The sequence below is a fragment of the Pagrus major genome, chromosome 5 (genome assembly GCF_040436345.1).
Source record: "Pagrus major chromosome 5, Pma_NU_1.0".
Taxonomy (NCBI): domain Eukaryota; kingdom Metazoa; phylum Chordata; class Actinopteri; order Spariformes; family Sparidae; genus Pagrus; species Pagrus major.
In genome coordinates, this window is record NC_133219.1 from 23,089,395 (window position 1) to 23,112,756 (window position 23,362).

The 23,362-nt window shown below is 42.1% G+C and overlaps 4 protein-coding genes across 4 annotated transcripts; 3 read left to right on the plus strand and 1 right to left on the minus strand.

Moving 5' to 3' along the window:
- The first annotated feature begins 348 nt into the window (after window positions 1-348).
- On the plus strand, window positions 349-2,627 carry LOC140996656 (cyclin-O). Its single transcript, XM_073467107.1, has 3 exons — window positions 349-720; window positions 1,272-1,457; window positions 1,664-2,627. Exons 1-3 carry the CDS (start codon window positions 400-402, stop codon window positions 2,261-2,263), a joined length of 1,107 nt encoding a protein of 368 aa, XP_073323208.1. The 5' UTR covers window positions 349-399; the 3' UTR covers window positions 2,264-2,627.
- A 1,403-nt stretch (window positions 2,628-4,030) lies between these two features.
- Window positions 4,031-6,918, plus strand: mcidas (multiciliate differentiation and DNA synthesis associated cell cycle protein). Its single transcript, XM_073465631.1, is given in 7 exon segments — window positions 4,031-4,165; window positions 4,197-4,257; window positions 4,365-4,444; window positions 4,900-4,960; window positions 5,089-5,315; window positions 6,265-6,375; window positions 6,478-6,918. Coding segments are annotated over 7 exon segments (1,116 nt in total).
- Window positions 6,919-13,575: 6,657 nt separating this feature from the next.
- On the minus strand, window positions 13,576-15,714 carry gpx8 (glutathione peroxidase 8 (putative)). Its single transcript, XM_073466542.1, has 3 exons — window positions 15,379-15,714; window positions 14,949-15,210; window positions 13,576-14,107 (listed from the first exon to the last, which is right to left on the minus strand). The coding sequence occupies exons 1-3, from the start codon at window positions 15,583-15,585 to the stop codon at window positions 13,944-13,946; spliced, it is 633 nt and encodes a 210-aa protein (XP_073322643.1). The 5' UTR covers window positions 15,586-15,714; the 3' UTR covers window positions 13,576-13,943.
- A 206-nt stretch (window positions 15,715-15,920) lies between these two features.
- LOC140995647 (cell division cycle protein 20 homolog B-like) lies at window positions 15,921-21,673 on the plus strand. Its single transcript, XM_073465727.1, has 12 exons — window positions 15,921-15,948; window positions 16,621-16,866; window positions 17,121-17,200; window positions 17,493-17,590; window positions 17,912-17,982; window positions 18,372-18,488; window positions 18,742-18,956; window positions 19,112-19,206; window positions 19,704-19,932; window positions 20,362-20,487; window positions 20,578-20,695; window positions 21,500-21,673. The coding sequence occupies exons 1-12, from the start codon at window positions 15,921-15,923 to the stop codon at window positions 21,595-21,597; spliced, it is 1,521 nt and encodes a 506-aa protein (XP_073321828.1). The 3' UTR covers window positions 21,598-21,673.
- Window positions 21,674-23,362: the final 1,689 nt, after the last annotated feature.

Genomic DNA, 23,362 nt, shown 5'->3' on the forward strand with positions numbered 1-23,362 from the left:
AACCAGTGAGAGTGATTTCAGTTCATTCATGTGAAATGTTAAACATCGACATCAGTTTCACACACAGTATCACAAGTTTCCAGTGAGACATCAGGACACAGCTCACCTGCGAAGACATATTTTTCCACCTTCTTTCTGTAAGGATAGATTTATTGAGCCTGTTCTGTTTCATGAAAATTGGCCTACAGACGTGAAAATGTAGGCTACTACAACATATGGTTGAGGGTAATTAGCTCCTAGTTAAGCCTCGGTTGCCTTGGTGATGGGAGAAAGGTGAGCTGAAGGAGCGGGGGAGACCCCGGGAAACTGACGTCACCAGACGAAACTCCGCTCCACATCCAGGACGCACACTCAGCCAGTGGACTGGTGGCCGGTGTGCAGACAGGCTCCGGTACAGTTATGGTTTCCTTTGTGCACAGTGACGCTGTTCACAAGAGGAGACGGACAGACGCGCTCACACCGGTCCAGCAGCGGCAGACCGCCCGGCACAGGAAACAGACTCTCATGTCCAAGTTGGGTGACTCCGGTTTCGAGGAAGACTTGGGCACCCCTGCGCTTTCCTCCCCTGCTCGGATAGATGTGTCCCCGCTGCGTTCAGACGAGCCTCCAGCAGGGCAGCTCTCCACCTGGTACCTCCAGTACGGGGACATCGGTTACAGGATCCAGAGGGGGAAAGAGGCGCAGTTTGATCCCTGCAAAAGCCTGGCACGCCAACCACAAGTAGGCTACAAGACACTTTATACAGTGACCGCGTCAGAAATGATATATTTTACTGAATGGAAGTATGAAAATGTGTGTGGCCTGTTTTTTTTTTCTTCTTTTTTTGCCAAAAAAATGTGTCTTACTTTTTATATTTCCATCAGAAGCAAATCCAAAACAAAAATATGACCTTTTAATCTAAGATAATTGTTGACTTGATCGCCTTTTGGTGTTTCAAACCAATTACATTTTCTAAAACCCACTGCATTGTTTAGAATTTATCAAAGCACCACTTCCTCCAGCAGATCTCTGTTAATTTCCGCTATCTACCTCTCAATATCTCTGCATATATTGTCAATAACATCCAATAGTCTTCTGAAAGTGACACAAAAATCCTGCCTCAGTGGAAGAAACAGTAGTGGTGACTGAATGCAAATATTTGTGACTTGCTGCCATTGAAGTGCAAAATCAGGCAACAGAGAGGGAGTTTATACTTTCATGCACCTCAAGAGGACAAACACATGCCATACCTCTCCCTTTTTTTCATGTAATGTACTCTGTTGTATTCCCAGTTGACAGCGGAGGCGAGGTGTACACTCATCAGCTGGCTCATCCCTGTACACAAACATTTCCGTCTGTCCTTTGAGTGCTGCTGTCTGGCGGTGAACATCATGGACAGGTTCCTGGCATCCACACCGGTGGCTGCTGACTGCTTCCAGCTGCTGGGTATCACTGCACTCCTGCTGGCCAGTAAACAGGTGTGTTTTTGTGTGTGGCAAGTGGTTGGGGAACAGATTTTGTCTTTAGATAGATAGATAGATAGATAGATAGATAGATAGATAGATAGATAGATAGATAGATAGATAGATAGATAGATAGATAGATAGATAGATAGATAGAGAGGTAGATGTGAACAAGAATTTAAGTATAGTATAACTCATTCCCTTTCTCCTTGTCCACCCAGGTGGAGGTGTGCTCACCGCGGATCAGCCATCTCTTGTCGTTCTGCTGCGATGCCTTCACTAAGGAGCAGCTCTGCAACCTGGAGTGCCTCATCCTCGTCCGTCTCAACTTCCGCCTCGACGCACCCACCCTGGCCTTCTTCCTGGACTATTACACCAACTGCATTGAGGCTACCCAGCTCGTGTCTGAGAGTGCAGGTGGTGAAAGGTGTGCGAGAATGAATCCAGACAGAAAAACACCCAGGCGGTGCAGCAACCTCGCACGAAAGGTGTGCGAGTTGAGTCTAGCAGACTATGCCTTCAACAAATACCCACCATCTCTGACTGCGAGCTGTGCACTGAGGCTGGCTTGTGACTTACTGAAATCTGAACAAGGGCTCGTTGAGCATGCGATCATCCAGTCACAGGAAGAGCAGCGGGGCAGTTTTGTGGATGAACTATGTCCCCAACCAGTTTGTGCTCAACCATCTGAGAGCCCTGAGCTTTCTCGGCCTGTGAGTCAGGGGGGCTACAACCACAATCTGGCCCAGGAATGCAGAGAGAACCTGAAGCTTTTAGTGTCATTAAACCAGGAGGCACTGGAAGTGATGTCCACCATGTGACGACAAGTGTGCCACAGTTCAGAAATGGTTCCCCTCCACTCCTGTTGATATTCTTGGGGTTACTTTAAGATGATGTTCAGAAGTAAAGCAGACCGATCTTAACCTCATGTTTACCTCATAGACAACCTGTTGATTGCAGCCACTGAATGTTTTACAGCGTAGCATAGGTTTATATTTATGAATGTTTATCAATGAAGTATTTTAATATATTCTGTTGAATGAATTTGAAGTCATTATTAACTGTATGTGCACTGACTTGCTGCAGGTTTATGGTTGTTCCGTCTCTAATGAAGGACCTGGAAAAATGTGCTGTAATTTATTGATTTTCTTTTTAAATGATGTAATAAATGATGAGTAAAATGAATTTGTGTTGGTCTCTGAATGGAGAATAAAATGTGAAGCAATGATTCAAGCCTCAGAATAATACTGTGATATTTTTTAGGCCATATCTCGAGTCAATATTGATATTGCACAATACCGTAGGGATGACTCAGTTCTTTCACAAAATGAGCACAATGAGATTTTTTGATAAATAATCATCAGTAATGTGAATATAATGACAAAGTGGGTGAAGACAAGGATTAGTACAAGTAGAACAGTGTGGTAAGTTCAGAAAATTACATCATGTGACTGTATAGCAGCCTTTAAAACCTGGAAAGAAAACACTTGTGCCATTACACGATATAACGATATCCAAAATCTAAGATGATATATAGTCTGATATCATGATAACGATATAATATCGATACATCACCCAGCCCTAATTCAAACTCAGCTGAGTCAGTTTGATGGGAAACCAGAGAGGTGTGTCCAGATGTAATGGACGCTGGATGATATGAAGAAGAAATCATGAAATTAGAGGTTTGTAGTCTCAGTCTTGTCTCCATCGCAGTGTTTGGACTGGGCTCAATACAAATAAATGACTGCTCCACTACAGACTGACAAATGTGAGGTTATAGGCTTCAGGGATAACAAAAGAAATAAAGTGTGGCCTACAGGCTATTGTAGCCGTTTACCTGGAGGTCAGCTTACCCGCATCACTATTTGAACTGTGCCAACACAGCCTGGTCAACTGAGTGTTTTTCTCTGATAATCCATTACGCGTGGCATCTCGACCTGCTGACACAGTGTCGACCACACAGGTGCATTCAGCGTTAAGGGCCAACAAGGCTTACTCTGTTTGTTTACTAATCGAGGCATTTGTCACCAGTGTTTACTGAGCTGTCTGCTGTAATTGCCCTTTTCCTTTTCCACTTCGCTCTAAATGTGGCAACAGGCCTTGACCTAATTTGGCTATTTTACGCACAGTTGGATATAAATTACGCGATGAACGCCGTGGCCATATGAAACAAATACACATTGATAATGATATAAAATTAGATGACCGGCCATCCAAAGAGTGAAAACGCACTGGTCTGTCTGATGAAGGTGTTTGATTTCATAAATCAGGCATGGTTGGAGCCCACATGCGCCTCTGGCAGGGCGCAGGGAATACTTGGCCGCAGGCGGAGGGAGGGCACACAGGGAGCACCTGCTGTAATGGCGCCGTTACGCGCGGTACCACTTTACACTTCAGAGCAGAAAACCGTTAGCCTGCACCAGTTTAATCTCTCAGGACGCCGTCGCTCCCTGGAGACCAAACAAGTCCCTTTGATTGGGCCAAAACTCCGAGGCCGCGGCATGGAGAGACACAAACCGGGAGAATTTCGTCTATATCAGCTCTGAATCAAACCATGGTGCGTCAGTCCTGCAGCCAGAGGCGAGCTGATGAAGATGCAAAGAGACAGAAAGGTGTTTGGTGCCATGTGCCCCAATCAAATGGGCCAACAGGGGAGGAGAGCTGCGGTGAGCAGAAAGGTATGAAATCTTTCTCCCATCTCTTCTCTTCTGTTCAGCTCTGTTGTTCAGTGGTGTTAACAGTTGTTCCCTGCAGGTGCCAAGAAGCAGCAGTCCAGTCGCCATGTACGTGGAGCTCCCCTGTATCATCGAACAAGGTATGCGCACCTCTGCCATTCTGACTGAACTTCAAGCATAAAGACAGCATGTGACAATAAATAAATTCCGTGGATTGACTCATGCAGACACACTTTTCTCGTTTCAGCTTTTTCAACAATTGCATGGGATGATTTGGAGGACTGCGCGTCTGTGGTGAGAAGAGAGAGCGACTCCCTCGGCTCTCAGGTGAGGAGAAAAACTCAAGAAAGAACCAGAAAAAAACACTTTTTTCATGCTTTTGTGACACCTGACTTTAATGTAAATCCACGCGTTTAGAGAGATATAACATGGTGGCAGATCTTTATCACTCCCAGGCTGTTAATGTTTGACACGATGTGCTGGAATTCTGCACAGGAGAGATTGATGTTTACCCATGACACGCAGGCTACCGCTAATTGGGCGGACCTCACACGTTTTATCCACAGGCAGCCTCTTTTGGCACAGCTCGCCGTGCGCACAAAACACATTACGCTCCGGCACACTCGCTGACATGACCACCGAGACATATTCTGCCATAAGGCCACATTACCCTGCCTGGTCGTGGTGGGATTATCAGGTGTGGGGAAGCTACGATTTGTTTGTCCTCCAGTGAGATTTTAACACATGTATGTCTTTTAATAGTCAATTTGATTTGTCTGCAGGTGAATGAATCTGATGCAGATGACCAGGACTTTGGAGATTATGCGCTGGACTTCATGGCAGGTGAGCAAAGACATTTAGATTTTTGCACTGATGTTGTGTGCTGTGTTGTTACGGCTACTATGATAGTAATAATCTTATCATCATCACCATCATCATCATCAACCCCTTGTGTTTGTCTCCTCTGTCAGACTCTCCTGCCACTCTGGAGAGCAGTCTGTCTCCAGATGAACTGGTACCCTTTCAGGGATGTGTCATACCTCCCCTCACCCCTCAGCGGTTCTCCTCTTCAGAAGACTGTCTGGTTCGCTCCTCCACAGAAGCAGGTAATCCACCTGCCCAAGATGGAGCTCTGTGGCGAGGCATCACCCAGTGCCAGGGCAGGGCGTTGGGAGAATCCATGGAAGTCAACAATCAGGTAAATCCTTATTATAAGATTCATGACTAGCGTGACTTGACTTGATGAGGCAGTATTTATATGTGATTTATGTCATGAATGATCCAATTTGTGCTTTTTTGGATATGTTTGAGTTAGACAAATCCAAAATTTCTGCTCATCACCTTTGAGAAAACTGACACTTTCGGTCTTTCACTGACTCTGACTCAAGATGTCTCCAAAACGATGCTCATAAATATACCTTGAGTTTTTTTCGTTATATTTAACCTGGTTTGATCTAAAAATGTGTGGAGAGTTTGTATAAATCAGGAAAACATTAAAGGTGCCCTGCAGAGTTTTCTCATAAATAAACAACATCAGTATTTTATAGGTCTAACAAATGTGTTGAATGCATTTCCTTCCTCACAAAACATTTGCAAAGCCAAATTCTTTCAACACTTTGAAACCTGCATTGTTTACATCCATGTTTACTTCCTATAGCAGTTTTATTTTCCGTGCCTTTGTTGGTGCTTCGCTGCTTTTGTCGATGGCCTTTCCTTGACCACCATCAGTAGATCAGAGAATAATGTGAAACCACTGTCAAGAAGGAAGCCCACTCATAAAAAGACTGGCCCATAATGCTAACAATGGTCAAAAGTTATTAAATAAGGACTTATTCTTCAGTTTTTCAACAAATACTGGTTGTTGAATCAAGGTGCACTGAAACGTCTGTGTGTCTATATTTTGTGATAGTGACAGTAGTTATTTGGCGATGTGTACCTGCAAATCATGCAAAAAAATTCCACATAGTGCCCTTGAAAACATCACTAAAAGTGCACTTTGTGGTTGTCATGTGACAGGTGCAATAGTGCTTTGAAATAACTGAATATTCATACAGTGAAGACTGTTATCGTTGTACATGAAGTGGTCACAGTGCGGTAAAGCAAAGGGCTGTCATTGGAAGTTAACACATTTGTCTGTGTGTCTGCAGCTTCATGAGACTCTCCACAGAAGAAAGGAAGAGATCGACTCCCTTCAGGAGAGAAACCTTCACCTCAGGCAGCTGGCCAGTCGTGCGAAGCACCTAGCCTCAGTTCTTGAAGTGAGTACATGACTGAACACACACTTTCATCCTGGATTCAATATAACCTCTTATCCCTGACCCCTTATCTTTATTTCTTGCACTTCCACTATGTTCTTTCAGAAACTGATGACAGTCAGAGACCCTCATGTGAGAGAGGCAGTGATGCCCTGTGGTGATAAAACTTCACTGAGTCCCTGTAAGAGGCAGCGACTGGATGAAGGATATGAAACAGAGTCCTCTGACTCGGTGGAGGACATGCTGAGGGACATCAGCACACGCTGCAACGCTGTCCTGCATGGTGCCGCTGCTGGAACAAAACTCCAGCAGGAACCAGAGACTATACGCATGTACGGTTCATTCTCAGGCCTACAGACTTCTACTTCCAAAGGCAGCAGCACAGCAACAGATGGAGCAGAGTCAGAAGAGATCGCCTCGTCTTTCAGAACTTCTGTTAGAGATCACTGCACCATAAGGACTCAGGTGTTTCCTCACGGACGAGCCTTCACCTCGAGGACTCAGCAGGGAGGATACCGCTTTCGCTGGGTTCCAAACCACAGCTGAAGCCCGGGTTAACAATGTAAAACTGAACTCGACCCTGCTTTTTATAAGTGGTTTGAAAGTGCCAAATGTCTGCTCAAGACTGGAAGGATGTGTGGGTGGGCAGGGCCTGTTAATGCTTAACTAATAATCTATAGTGATATCTGTGAATGATTAAATGATGTCTTCCTCAGGTAGCTTGTAAGCTAATCAGTCAGAGGCGGTGCCTGACAAAGGAAATAATACTGCCTCAGCTTTTGTTTTCTTTGTGTTTCTGTTTACATGCCTCAAAATGTAATGATCTGACCAAACAATGTGGAAATGTCGTGTTTATTTTAACGCCTTATAATTTGTTTTGTCTCGGAAAATGATAATGACTTTAAAAGTTTGAAAATAAAAGTTATGTTTTATAAAGCTAACTTAAAGGGATTTCTGTCATGGAAAGTGGTCTCGGGTGACATTCAAACAAATGGAAAGAAACTGTTTTCAACGTGAACTTTTCTTGTTTGAGCAGTGAAACAAATGTGACCCCCTGACCTCCTTTAAGAAGCAGGGACTTCCTTTCCTTTTGTCTCTGTCTGAGTGACTGTGTGGTCTGAGAAAGGGCTTCGCTCATGATTCATTACGGCCAACATCCTTGTTTATATCCTTCTTTTTGGAAATTGAAATTGATTTTTTTGTTCCAGATTGATGATTTATGGTCCTCTCAACCATGCTGCTAAAAGCTTCAGCTGTATGAACAATATTCCCAGTGGAAAAATAATCTAAAAGAGGACCTAAAATCTCAGATACAAAAACATTTTTAAACATCAACATATGAAAGTTAAGGCAATATCATTGTGAGATTGTATGTGGACAGAGTCGATAATTACAGTATGGGTACATGACATTACTTTGGCAGATATTGCAGTATACAGTATGCTGATAACATCTTTTATCCTATGAACAACAATTGTTTTCCTGCACGTTGAAGGCTTTTTCTTAGCCTTAGCATAGGCTACTGGTCGTTCATTAAAAGTTTGTCATATTATGGACCAGAACCAGCAGCAGGTGCAGAAAAGAAAAGAAAACAAGGACAAGAAAACAATAAGATGATGAACTTATCTTAAGAGGATGTGACCGTCTGACCTTTGGGTATCTGTGATGTAATCTTCCTTCACCCTCACTGCTGAGTGGGTTTGTTTGAGGCAGACCGGTCAACAAGACAATGTCGAACCTCAGGTCAGACACCTGGTTAAACTTCCCAAACCTGGGCCTGTTTACTTTAGAGCAGTGAAGGCAGCACTGCAGCCCACGAGCTGAGGATAATTTACAGTACTGCTGCTGCTGCTGCTGTCATGAACACTGGCTTTAATGACACATATGAAGATAAGAAGAACCTGATAGTGAGATGGAGGTCTGATTAACACAGGCCTGATGTTTCATTTAACATCAAGGAAAGATGCATCACTAAGGGAAGGTATGCTCATTTGGGAAATCTGGATGATGAATTTCTGAAATAAATAAAAAAATGTCCCTGTTAAACTCTTGACTCCACAAGTTAAATGGTGCGGTGATATTTTATGTCAGTGCTGTCAAAAATGTGTATACACATGCCTGAATCAACTTTCTGTTACACAATACATCCAAGAATAGAGCTGTGTTTATCCTGATGTTAATCAGGCATTAGCTGGAAGGGCAAATCCCACACAAACCAGTGCATTAGTCACTGGTTTAGTCAGATGTGTTAGTGTGATGAGTGGGGAACAAAACCACACACATGCATTTTTCAAGTGTCCAACACTGGACCGCTTTTAGGAAGATGTTGACAAAACTCTAAACTATATTTTTGACCTAAAAGAACGTCTGAAACTAGAAAGTATTTTGGGCGTCAATCCATTGGGAACAATAAAATTAGCTGATATACATCTCTTTAACTTATTGAAGCAGGTGACATCATGAACTCATGGATACTGTATAAGCAACAGAACAAATTTTAGACATGGGAAAGTTAACTTTCACAATCAGAGACCAAACAAAAAAAAAATTGAACAACAAAGAAAGACTCTGAACGTTCCACTACTTGTGGAAAAAGTATTTTAAAAATGTGCAATGGACTTGTAAGCATATAATTGTAAGGAAGATAATGAAGGAAACATTGCGATAAAGCATTTTAAAAAATAAAAAAAGTTATGATGTATTACACACTGTCAGTCCACATGTCAGAATGACCGATTCTTCCATCATGGAGATCAGCATCTCTGCATCTCTGTCCTGCGAGAACCATGTATCTCTAAAAAGTCAACTTTCTCTGAGGAAAAGACCACTAATCCACCACTAATATCTTTAGAGGTATTTTCTCAACCCAAAAAGTGACAATTAACCATAAGGTTGGAGATAAGTTGTCTTCACTGGACAGGAAGGGTATGAAAATATGAACAACTATGAAGCTGGAGTAGATAAACAGATAAAGTTACATCGAGTGGAAATCAAATCAAGTGAAGTACAAGTACAGCAAATTTGTGCTTAAGTAGTCTACAGTATGCCCCTTTATCTATTTACTAAATCAAGTCATCATGTAGGCCTATATCAAATCAAGTCAAATAAAATGTAATGGCTGCAGAACTTTGACACCTTTGGCCTTCCATACCTGGAGGTACCTGACAAACCCTGACTTGCTGACTTGATCACCGTTAACAATTTAAATTCCTGCTGCCAACATAAATCAAACAGGACGCTTGTTGTCAGACCTCAGCCCCTCATCATACAACCGTCCAAACCTTCACGTCAGCTTAGCTCGACACCAAACAAATGGGTTTGTCACTGAGCTGCAGCAGCGGCAGAGTGGCCACAGAGGGCGACGCTTTGTTTAAGCTGGTTGTGACACATTTGACCGGTTAAGCTACCGCCAAACTGCGGGGGGACAATGCGGGAGGGGAAAGGAAAATACAGACACAATGAGTTTCTAAGGCGACTGAAGCCAAACCCTGGAGGGAGGCTGTGAACCAGACGGAGTCCCGCGGGAAAGAGGGTGGTGAAATAAAATGATTTCACGTCCTCCTGCGGGTGGATGCTGATGGAGCCTGGTGGGAAGGATTAAGAGGCGCAAATAAATATTTTATTCAAACCTTTTTCTAACGCAAGTGAAGAGTTATCAGGACATGTTGTGGGTGCATTTTAAAGCAAGCTGCAGAACGTGGATAACACAAGACAGAGGGACAAACTCAAAGTAAAGACACAATAATAAGCCGGAAACAACCTTCATCAGTTTAATTACCTGCTTTTAATATCTCACAGAGAGATTACAAACTTAATTACAGCAGCATTTATTGTGATTTACAAGCAAACATGTTTAACTGTTATTACTCTGTGCATGTGATATATATATATATATATATATATATATATATATATATATATATATATATATATATATATATGTGTATGTATATATATATATATATATATATATATATATATATATATATATATATATATATATATATATATATATATATATATTTAGCTTTAATAATGGATTTATAGAGCTGACAGTTAATTATCACAGGTTTAATATGTGCACGGCCTGTTGTTGTGGCTGCCTGCTGGAGGAGCTGTGATGGAGCTGCTCCGTCAGCATGTGTGGGGCTGCTGCGGCTCATTGAGAGCACGCACCTGTCGCACAGCTCCGCAGGCTCGCGCTCGGGCTGTGAGCGCATATGGAAGTGGCAGGTGGCGAGAACGTGCGCAGCTCGCGCCGTTCGGCCCACTTAGCGCGAGAGCAGCTCATCAGTAAACGGTGTGGCCCGCGGACTCACCGCCTCTTCCCGCAAAACCAGGGGACAGTTAGAAGAAGTGTTGGTTGTTAATTAAAAATAAATAAATAAAAATATGTTGTATAAACTCTCAAATCTATAAGCTAATTAAAAAACAGAATAAAAATAGAATAAAAAATAAGAAAGGCCTACACAACCTCTTAACTACTGAACTCGTAACCTCTACAAGGGCTGCTTTTTGTTTGCATCATGTATAATGTGACAAAAATATAAAATATACTGTCACTACTAACTAAAAAAAGTATTGTCATTACTATTATTTTAAAAGTCATGACTATGAGATAAAAAAGTTGAGATGATCAGATAAAAAGTCATAGCTATCTCATAATTTCAACATTTTATCTCATAATTATGTTTATTTTTATTTTATTTAAGACTAAGTTTTCATATTTTTTTCTCTTTATGGCGGAAGTTATCTTCCATAGCTATGTCTAATATATCTGACTTTTAATCCGCCTATTACTGAAGAAACATCTATTCTTATTAAGAGTATCCTATAAATATTCTCTTTACCTATTTTATCTTAAATGTTCTAACACATGAATCTTTGCTTTTAATGTGTGCCAAAAGGCAAATAATACTGTAGCTAATCAACATCATTAATATTTACTAATTAAACTCTTTATTAGTGTGTCCTTGTCGGGGTCATTCACTGATACATGCTGCCGCCTCCAGCTTTACAACATTACCGCGCTGCTCTTTTTTTACTGTCTATGTGTTTCCAGTAGAAACCAGGGCGCGGAGGGAATCCCTCCACATTAATTAAATAGAAAAAACTCCACCTCCACCTAACCTCCAATAGCAGAGCAAAGGACGGTTCTTCCCGCTCCACCGTCCGCCCGGGGAGAGTATTTAGGAGCGGAGTCCGTCCAGGAGGCCAGACAGCAGGTGCACCGGGCATGACCGGTGCTTCAAGACTGAGAGGAAGCTGATGGTGTTTTACTTTTGTATCAAGAACTGAAGATGCGTCTGAGAAGTGGAGATTCAGATGACTGGGTGAGTCATTTTATAATTTATTTAATAATATATAAACAGCCTTAAAGGTGGACTATTTCCTGACTATCACTTGCTGACCTGTTGCAACCTGGCAACCACTTCAAACTGTAAACACATGGCTGTCTCTCTGGTCAACTGCAACCATAATTAATGGAAATACTGATGGAAATTCTGCACCATCTTGTACATATTAGTCTTAATTTTTCAAGTATTATTATGTTTCTCAGATTTAATGTTTAATAACTATTCCCTGTACAACTTAACCGGAGTCAAATTCCTTGTTTGTGTACACATACTTACCAATAAAGCTGATTCTGATCTTAATTTACTCTTAAGTTGTTTAAAATAACACCTGCTTTTACTTTCTTACTGCTCTTCTTTATAACATTCATTAAAAAATCCAAAACTCTCTGAAGATCCCAATATTTTTTTACATATTTTTTTTATTGTGCATCACCTTGACTGAACTCTTTGTGTTTCTATCACCAGGACAACATGAGGAGAAGGCTGAGAGACCTTGTGGGAAAGAGAGGACACTGTCCCTTCAAGGTAAGCGAGCAAATAAAGGGACAATTCTGCAGGAAAACAATCCAAACTTTCGGGTTAATCGAGCCAGCTGCATCCACTCCAGCCTCCATCCTCTGAGCTGGTGGTGACAGTGTGGCAGTGTACTGCTGCTGGCTGTGTTATCTTGAGTGACAGCTGTCAGCTACACTCCTCACTGCTGCTGCCACAGACATCCAACCGACGCTCTGAGTCAGCTGCAGGATAAAAAGTCAAACAGTCAAAATAGCCAAAGTCAAATAAAGTCAGGAGGAGGAACGGAACAGGCAGTAAAGTCTACATTCAGCTCAGTGTCACATTATATTATATCATAACAGTCAAATTAATTCATTTGCATGCAGCAGGCCGGTGAGCTGTGACTGGTTGGGAGGCAGTGTAATGTTAGCTGACGTTTGTGTTGCCAGCTCACACTGCTCTGCTACCCGAACGGTTACATTTGACTATTTTTATATTTATCATTCTGATGAAGAGATACAAGAATCCCACAAGATCTTCAGACGTTTATTTTCAGTGTTTGAGCTTCTGGTATCACAAAGAGCTCGAGTAGAAGAATTTAGACGGATAAAAATCGCCTGCTTTTACAGTTTTTTCAGCTCTCTTATCGTGGGTGGCTGGAAGGCAGTGTCTTGTTAGCTGGTTGATTGTGTGTGTGTGCCAGCTTACCTGCTGCTGCCCTCCAGCTGTCCATATAAATCCACACCAGCAACACCAGAGGACTTCTGCAACTTCAGTCAGTTTAAAAGAGCGGGCTCGGTTTCAGGGCAGCGGTTGTATATTTTATGAAATTTTTTCAAGTAAGTATTTAGACTCAGTCGTAACCAGTAACCAGTCAAGTTATTGTTCCTGAGCTATGCCATTGACTAATTTTTTTGACATTTGTGCAAAGTTTTGTTGTAATTGTCACATGATTTGTTGAGTATTGGTAAAAAAAAAAAAAAAAGGGTTTTGTGAGGTCACACCGACCTTCGACCACCAAAATCTAATCAGTTCATCTTTGAGTCCAAGTGGATGTTTGTGCTAAATTTGAAGAAATTCCCTAAAAAGTGTTCTTGAGATAACGTGTTAACAATGGGATGGATGGACAACCCACAAACATTACGCTTCCAGTCATGGTGGACAGGCATAATAACCCAATCAGCTCCAGGATGCACAACATCAGCACCAATATGCAACTAATAAGTAGCTCTAAGCTGTAAACATGAACACAAGGTCCTAAACTCATTACCAAAATCAAATAATTATGAAATCATTGTGTTCTTGAATGGATGTTTCACAATTCGCTGGGCGGAAATCACTCAAAACGGGCTGAAAATAATATGCAAGATTTTAATGTAAACATTAGAAACAGATGGTACAAATTAGCCAAACTGAACATTTGTAGAATCCAACACTTGAATGGTTAAACAATCCTTCAGCTGCAGCAGCAGTAGTGGTCATTATCAGGAATGTTCATCATGATTGTCATTATTAACCACAGGATGGCCCCCATGCACACAGACAAACACTCTCTCAACACTAGTGGATCTTTTCATCCCGACTGTTTCTGGAGCGACACGTCGCCCCACCACACTCGCTGTAACAGTTCAGAGCTCAGTCACTCCCCTGCTGTCAAAGCACAGGAAACACCGCCGTCACACACACACAGACGTGTCCGGCGTCTGTCCACGACCTCCATCATAGCTCCACCCGTTTCTTCAGGATGATTTCTCGCACCAATGATGTGACGGCTTGTCGAACGCTATCCATGGGCTCGTCCGTCCGCCAGAAGCGGACCACTTTCCCCTCCGGATTCACCAGAAACTTCCAGAAGTTCCACTTTGGGATTTTCTGGACGGAATCTGAGACACAACACAAAACCAGACGCTCGTTAAACTTAAGATTATCAGTGGTGGAGAGTAACTAAGTACATTTACAGATGCATGTACTGTACTTAAGCACAAATTGAAGGTACTTCTACTTTCCTTATGTATTCCCATTTTATGTAACTTCATACTTCTAGTCCACGACATTTGTCTGACAGCTTTAGTCACTTTATGGATTTTCATACCCTTCCTGACCCTGTATGTCCAAATTTGGTGACTTTGAACTTCAATATTTCTGATAAACTGAAGGAAGGAGAGTTAATTTATGGGTTGAGATAATCCTCCTAATGTTAAACCAAATACACTATTTAAAATTCCTCTTGGACTGGCTGGAAAATTAATCGCCACAAAGCTGAAAGCAGACTGACCTTCTAAGATACGTCGTGCTCAATGATGATGATCTTATAGAATATGATGCATTACGAGATTAAAAGACGGACAGTATATAAAGTAGAGAATATTAGCTCAACCATAAACAGCTACAGCAGTAAAATACAAAAATACTAAAATCCATCAGTAGTATTAATCCATACACATCATGTTCCGACATCGATATATCCGCCAATACGCACGTATTTTTTTACTACTGAGCATCTGTGCTTTATAAACACGAGTAATATGTGATTTATAATGTAACAAGTACTTACTGCACAGTGAGGTGCAGTGAAAGTTCAGACTTCCTGTCAGAGACTCGTCATTTAAACTTAATAAATAGAAATATAGACTTCCATCAGAGTGATGGTGGACTGTACTACAAATATACATACAGTCATATCTTTTTATAAAATACAGATGTGTACAAATGTGGTACACTAACCTGTGAGGAATCTGAAGGCAGGGTCCGCCTCTGAGCCCATTATTTTGATCCTGCTGAAGAAGGGGTAGGTGACCCCATACGTGGCCTTGGCGAAGGCCTCGATGTCCCTGCTGGTCCCGGTCTCCGTGTCCCCGAACTGTCCGCAGGGGAAGGCCAGCACGTTGAAGTGAGAGGTGCCCAGCTCCCGGTGCAGCTCCTGCAGAAACCTGTAGTTCAGCTCCGTCTGCTCGCTGTGACTCGCCACGTTTACAACCAAAGAAGCCTGAACAGGAGAGGCACACACAGGAGTGATTATCCTGTGATAATACACAATTTAAAAAACACATCTCATGCAATAAAACCCCTCACTCATCTGACTCTGGATGACTTCCACAAAAGTCTGCACAGATTTATTCCTGAACCGAAACAACCGGTGATGATGTGGACTCACTTTTCCTCGGTACTTCTCCAGAGACACCGTCCTCCCCTTCGCGTCTTTCACCTCGAAAGAATAAAAGTCCGCAGGTTTTCTCGGCTTCACCAGCTGAGTCTGCAGGAGGAACAAACAGCCCACACCGACCGTCATGCTCAGCAGCACCGTCAGCTTCTTCGCTTTTGGGTTGGAGGACTTGGCAGGGTAGCCCCCTAAGGCCTCCATCTTGGAGGGGGAAGAACGAGCAGCGGTCGGCGAGGAGGGGGGAGAGTCCTGCCGAGAGTCTCAGGGCGGACCGATGGAGGAGCGGAGTGAAGCGCGCACATGTTACCACCGTACCGGAAGCTAGACGGATGCTCCTACAAAATAAGAGGGGAATTAAAGCGTGCAGTTTTGAAATTAAAAAGCAATCAGTCAGTCAATCAATCAGTTATTAATTGGGTATTATTTATCATTTACTTTAAGTGTATAATATAGCCATGATGACCCCTTTATGTCAAATATAATTTCACAAATTCAGTCAGTTACAAAAGTCAACCTGTAGATTACTTAAGAGTAACATGAAACGAACACAGACCTTTTACTTCAGTAAAAATAGAAACACTACAGGGTAAAATTATTCTCTTTGCATATAAAATCTTACTATTAGCATCAAAATATTAATATTTAATATATTAAATTACTTGCAATTTTGCAGCTGGTAAAGTTTGCAGCCTGAATTACTTTACTGCTGTGTAGCTTAATCTATAATAATACATCATAATTTATTAGATGAAATATATTTTGTATCAAGTAGTGTTTTTAGTTTTGCAGCAGAGGTATAAAGTCACATGAAATAAAAATACTCCAATCCACCACTGCTTAACAGCAGCTTAGTAAATAGTCGATAGAAACCTCTTAGTTACAGCTTTGAAACTTGTAATTATCCATCAAGTTATCTGCAATAATATAGAGGATTTTGTTTATTTACGAAGCACATTTGTTTTGTGTAATTGCTCAGAAGCCTTGTGGTATCAAATACAAAGTACAGTACTGTACGATAGCTTAATATCAGCTCTTTTGACTGGAACTGGAGGGGAAATACTTTGTTAAAAGGCATTCACAGTGCTTTTGCTATGAAACTTTTAACCGGAAGTTTAGTTCTTGCAGTTTCTTGCTTGACGCTAGTGAAGTAATGTGGTTAGAAGTTTCTAGAGTTGTGAAGTTTGTGTCAGTTTTCAGTATGCTGACACTACTGAGGCTTTAAACGTGTTTGATTAGAGAATAACTTCTTGTGTTTGTCTTCTCGGGCACAGAACGAGCAGCAGGTATCATACAGGCGCTTCAGGAGGCGGATCATCCAGAGGAGCAGCACAGAGGGCCCAGCTGCGAGTACACCGCTCACCACTGGGCGGCAGTGTGAGCCCAGCTTTGAGTTTGATCCGGTCTGTCAGAGACTGCAGCTGGACTCTCCACCACCGAGGCACCATGAGCCAGAACAGAGAGTCATACACGGACACCTGCAAGGTACAACACACACACACACACACACACACACACACACACACCTCATCAAAACTGTGATCAATAATACCCAAACTCATCTGCAGTGGTGAAGGCTAAGAAGTTACATTTACTCAAGAGTTGCTCACTTTATAAAACGATCCAGTAGATAAAAAGATTATAGATAAGTCCAAAACACGAAAGCAGATTATTGTATCAGAACATTGTTTGTTTATTTCTTTGTTTGCTATTTCCTCAATCATCTCACAACCCCTCAGGATTACCTTACGACCCTTTGAAAGGGCCCCTACCCTCTAGATTGGGACCCACTGGCCTGAACTACCCGACTGAAGAGCCAGTAAAAGTAGCTCCTGATAATTTAGACTGTATGTGTCTTGAGCATAACTCTTATATTACCATATTTAAAGGCTGATTGCAAAAATATTTCAATATTTATCAGCATAAATGAACATAAATTGATAAATCACCTCCAGAATTAGTTTAATCTCCTACAATGGTATCAGTCAAAAGGAAAGGATTTTTTTGTTGTTGTTGTTGAATACACAGAATAATCAGCAGATTCATTACCGCACCGCTTTATGATGAAGATCAGTGTAATGTTTTCTGTGATGTCATCATGTCCCAATCAGAAACAGCATTGGCAGGAGGTGTGCCCCGTGGCACAGCTGTCACACCACCCACCATCACTGCCTGGGGATGGCCTGCCACAGAAAATGCACCAGAACAGGTTTGTTTAAAGAACTTTTAGTTTTGGCACTGTAGTGCGATTTTTGTGTGTGCATGTCATGTCATGTGCCCACAAGGAAACAAAGATGTGCACAGTGATAAAAACAAAGCAGTCTTTAGACTCCTTTCTTTCTTACACGACTATACTAATAATAATGTTGAAAAATATGACAGATAATGAGAAACACAAGAAAGCATCTGGTGTTCTGGAAGCTTCAGTCAACAAACAGTCAAACTATGTCATTAAAAACTGTGCACAACCGCTGCTAATGGTAACTTTTGATAACATATTTGATGAAAAATGAATATAAACATTATCTCAAACGACCCTTGTGTTGCAGGGATTTGTGTGGAGAGCTGCAGCTCAAGAACATGCAAACGCTCAACAGGCTGGTGTGGCATGAATGTTCTTTCACTATACAAACACACACACAGGGAAATTACTGATTATCTGAATGATGTGTAGAGTCGCTAGAGTTGCAACTGCATGATGTCATACCAGGAAAGGAGAATGAATGGTAGAAACTTCGAGAGGGCCGTGGGAGTATCTGTAGTGGGATTATCAGTTGTCTATTGGTTTCAGCATCCACATTTGTGTGTGTGTGTGTCCACTCCACAGCAATCAATAACGATTAATTCACTGTAACGATGTGGATAAAATGAGAAAGGATGTGTGAAAATGATTTCAGTCCTCATCAACAGTAGACCAAAGATGTGTTTGTTTGGATGTGATTCTTTGTGTTTGTATGTTGTGTAACTGTGGTTTTATGTTTCCACTGAAGGTTCTGATGACAGACGGGAGGATTTGCAGCCATTTGCTTTTCTGGATGAAGCTTCTGTGAGTCTGCAGGGAAAGCCAGCGACGAAGTTGGCGGCGCCGTCACTCCTAAACGACTACTGTAAGCGAAGACACTGATCCTGCGCTAGTCTCACAGAAGAAAACTGAGCTGATGTTCTTTTTCTGTTTCCGGGTTAAAAGTGTAAAGTTCCTGTTATTCTGTATTTTTTTTCTGTGGTCAACAAAGCCTTCTGTTTGTGGTGAATACATATGTGGTTTTAACAAGAAAATAGAAAACGAAAAATAAATGCTGTCAGCTGAGACTCATCCTGTTTGTCAGGCACAGTTTAGCTTTACCCTCTCTTCCCCCTCAGACACTAACCTTCTCGACTGCAGTTCTAATGGTCTGATTGCGTTAGCGCTGGGCTCTTCTGTTTACATTTGGAATTCAGAAACTCGTGCGCTGGTGGGATGTTTGGACCCAGAACCAGGACGAGCATCGGGCCATCAAAGTCGGTCCATCTCCTGTCTGTGCTGGAGCAGAGACGGCAGAGCCCTCTGCATCGGGACCAGGAGAGGGGACATACAGGTAAAAGCTTTGGTCAAGTGGAGAGTAAATGAGTGGATACTGATTCATATGAACTGTGGTATGAAGGAGGGAGAGGGGGGCTGTGTGAGGGGATGTGTAGCACCCAGTTGAATCAGCAGTCTGCAGTGACTCTGTCTCTCTCTTCACTTCTTTAGATGTGGGATGTTGAGAAGAAGCAGAATACGAGGCGTCTGTCATCACACTTGTCTGCGGTCAGAGCTCTTTCCTGGAAACAGCAGTTACTCAGCAGGTAAGTGGTGAAGGTAGAGGGGGGGCTGTCAACATTTCTGTGATATAGCTTCAGACGCGCTTTAAAAGTGATCAGTAAAATCTTGAAATCTATTCGAAAACCAAACAGGGAGCTAATGGCTAGTGTGACTTCTGGTTTATGCCAGAATGCAGGGAGCTGCAATATACAGGTCGAAAGAAAATATGTGCATGAATGACTTCTTCCAAGTCCGAATGTGGGAACATTGGTTTCAAGGTGCAATATGTCAGAATTCTCCACCCAAAAATATAACAAGTTAGCTAGTTAGCCGTGCAGTTAGCGGTTTGGACTGGGAGCTCTGGGACCAGAGGAGATCATGATGTCAAAGCTGCTATTTATTTACATTCTGTCTCAACTAAAATTCTTACATATTGCCCCTTTAAGGATATGTAGCTGGAACTAAAAGGGCATCTCAGTTTGTATCAAAATCAAGTGTGCAGTATTCTTGCAGGGGAATAACAGTTTCCACAATCTTACAGCGGCTCTGCTCTCGGACGTATCCATCACCTTGACCCTCGGGCTGCTACACCTCTGGTAGGTGCAGCTGTCCAGGAGGAGGGCATCTGCAGCCTGCAGTGGTCACCAGGAGGCGACTGGCTGGCCAGCGGCTCCACAGATGGCCTCCTCTGTATGTGGGATAGTGACATCACAGGGCTCGCAAGGTCACGTCAGCCAATCACAACAATGAAACAGCCCAGCGCTGTTAAGGTCAGTGTGTGCTTTATGATTGGGGCTTTATTGGGAAATGAAAACACTGGTAAATAGAGTATCTGTGCTCATTTTGATGTTTTGCGGGTACCGGGGGGAGGGGGGGGGGGGGGTGATCCTGAGACCGCCACTGTGAAGATACTTTAATGGTAGCTTGCAGAAGAACACCTGCATCATTCACAGAGAATGACATGTTTGGTGATTTTAGGATCGACACAACCACAATCACAAATAGCGAGCAACTGTGTGTTCTGTTGAATGACTTGATGATGACTAATCTTGGCTCGTGAGAACTTGAGTGGAAAGCTACCAGTGAGTGTGCTTGAGGATTAAAAATAAATAAATACCATTAGTCTATCATGGAGCTATTCACTGGGTGGTTTGTTTAAACAAACAGACAACGTGTGACCATTGTCTGTATGTGTCTAGGCAATGGGCTGGTGTCCATGGCAGAGAAAGATGATCGCTACTGGCGGGGGGTGGAAAGATGGCGAGCTGAGAATCTGGGACACAGATTCAGGGACTTGTGTGACCTCTGCCAACACAAACTCACAGGTGCTCAAGAGTCAGAAGTGCAACAGAGATATTTCTTTTTTAACTGTGTCTGAATATCAAACAGACTATTCCTAATGACTCCAATTGCAGATCTGTTCTCTACGATGGGCGGAAAAGTATCTGGTCACAGGTCACGGCCTTCCTCAGCACCACGTCGCCTGCTGGACCTGGGAGTTCCCCTCCCTCAGCCCAACCTACCAGCTCACAGGTTAGAGAACCTGAAACATGAGAACAGCCCTCAACAAAGTCTGTTTAACACATTCACCCTCATAGGAATCAATAAATAGTGTGACAGTTGGACCGTAGTTGCAGCTCTGCCATCTATCACTGAGATATTTAATAGTCTTTTTACACTTATGAGTCATTCATGTAGTGGGCTTGCAGTAAACATGAAACTATGATTTACACACATCAAAAGTCACTACGTTCTGTGTGAGACGTCACAGTTTTCTGAGGTATTGACTTTGACTCTGGTGGTGATTCTTAGCTTGATTTCTTTTGTTTCACTTCATTATTCACTCTTGAGTTCATCTTGGCCGTTTTCTGTTTAGGAAAGGGGGTCTTTTCTAACTAAGCAGGAGGGAGTGACGTACCTGGTTTGTGGTTGTGGTCGGAAGGAGAAGTTGACTTTTCACACCAAGCAAAGAAACATGACTAGAATCTTTGAGACTCCTGTTTCATTTGTAATGTCTAAAGTTTGTGTATTTTTTCACAACTTAATGTCAAGTGACTGTGCACCTTTGCATTGACGTGTGCATGTTCCATTTTGCTAAAGCGCTGCATTTCAATGTGGCGCAACTAATGACATGCCAGTAAAACTAAACCCATGAAAGGCAATGACAGCGAGCATTGTGGTCAGGCGTGTAACCCTTTCCATTTTCAATTCTTTGTCAAAGTTAGCATCTGCTCATTATGTCATTGAAATGGTGAAAGTAAAAATGTAGACAGCTCTGATTTAAATGCGAAAGAACGTATTTGAACATCATAGTTCAACCATGTTTTTGTTTTTCAGGTCACTCTCAGCGAGTCCTGCACTTGGCCTTGAACCCTGACAGTACTCAGATTTTCTCTGCTGGAGCGGACCAGCGTTTTCACATCTGGCACATGTAATCACCACCAGCACTGAACGTGGAGAACATGCGTGGTGGATGCCGTTGTCATCTGGTCAGACCTGTGTAAAATTTGTAAATATGGAAGAGCCTTAAACCTGGCTTTTGCTGGTTGCAAAAAAAAGTCAGATTGTATGTAATATTGTAGTATTGAAATAACCCTACTTCTCACTTGATTTATAAACTCAGTAAACAGTCTCCTAATAAGTTCATGGTCTCAATCTCTTTTGTTTTAAGTCTACAATACAGCAAGATGTCAGTTTTGTAAATTATGGTACCTTGTACGGTAGATAAATATAAGCTGGGTGTGCTTTAGGATGTGGCTACCTTGTGGCTACAACGACTACCTCAGGTTCTCAGCCAGATCCACTCAGGAAATCCTCCCAGGCTCCAACATCTGGTCCAAATATGATAAATTCTGGCTCCAACAAACCAAGATGGCAACAGCAGTAATGTTCAACTCCACCATTCACATACGTTGGATTAACACTTGGTCAACATACAAGCAGCTGACTTTCTTGGTAAAGCCACTGTGTCGAGAATGCACATTTCCTGCCGCCTCCTCTGAACTAGCCACAACACCAAGCTATCTTACCACAATCAAACGTACTGCCACGTTCAGAAAGTTCATGCACCACAACTGAGTGAGAACTGGGTTTGGGTAAAATAACATATTAATACTATAAATATATTCCTCATTCTTTTTTTTGTTTTTACATCAAATAAGTTTTACATTTAAGCAAATAACATATGGATAACGGCATTTATGTGAAAATAATACAGCAAATACTTCAAATAACAGACACCATCTTCTGGTCAGATACAAACAACTGTATTATGTGAAGCTTGTTGACTGTGGATGACTGTACTAAAGCTTGATCATCTCTCTGAAGCCTTTTTGGACAGTACTCAGTTCAAATTCACTGATCTACTCTGTAAAGTCTTGTGTATAATGAACACCAGATTTTAAAAGAAATTGCGACGAAGCTCACAGTGAAATCAAACACATGGGACTGAATTTATTTATTCATTCAAAAGGGATTGATGCAACTTGTAAAATGATGTTAATGTTTTGTTTCATGTTATCCTATCCTTCATGCCAGCTGTGATATGTAACCCAATAAACATGGTTATTTGCAGCACTTAAAATCAAGTCGGAGGGCTTTGTTCGTGTCTACAGTCTCTAAGATAAAGGGTGATGATGTTCTGGCTCCCTCTTTATCAGGCTCATGTGTTTTTGCTTGGCATATGTTGATGATGTGTGTCACCTCCCAGAGTGTACTCTTATTGTTAAAGAGAGTTTACTTTAGTTATTTGACAGCTCTAACGCGATAGTTAGACATCAGTAGAACGCAGAGTAAAGTCCCCCCGGCCCTGTGCGTTGAAAGATGTCAGCTTGTGACAAGACTTCACATGAGATAACACTGTGGAAAATTACCTGTGGTGAAGACTTCCTTTAAAAGAAACAAAAAAAAGACCCAGACCCACAACTAATGTGATATGCCTGATGGTGCAGAAGTGTTGAGTAGATGCAACATGTGAGGTTTACACTTTGCCACCACAGAGGACACGACGACACTTTTCTTGAAGCTGCAAGTTTAGCTGCAGACTCATGATTGAATTCATCAGTGTTCTGCCGTAGGGTCGTCGAAATACCGATAAAATATTGATTCTGAATATTTGAAGTAGCTTCAGTAGCCTACTCATTTCCCACATTATCGTTACACGGGTACCAGCTGCATTTTCTCGCCATCTCTTGACTCACA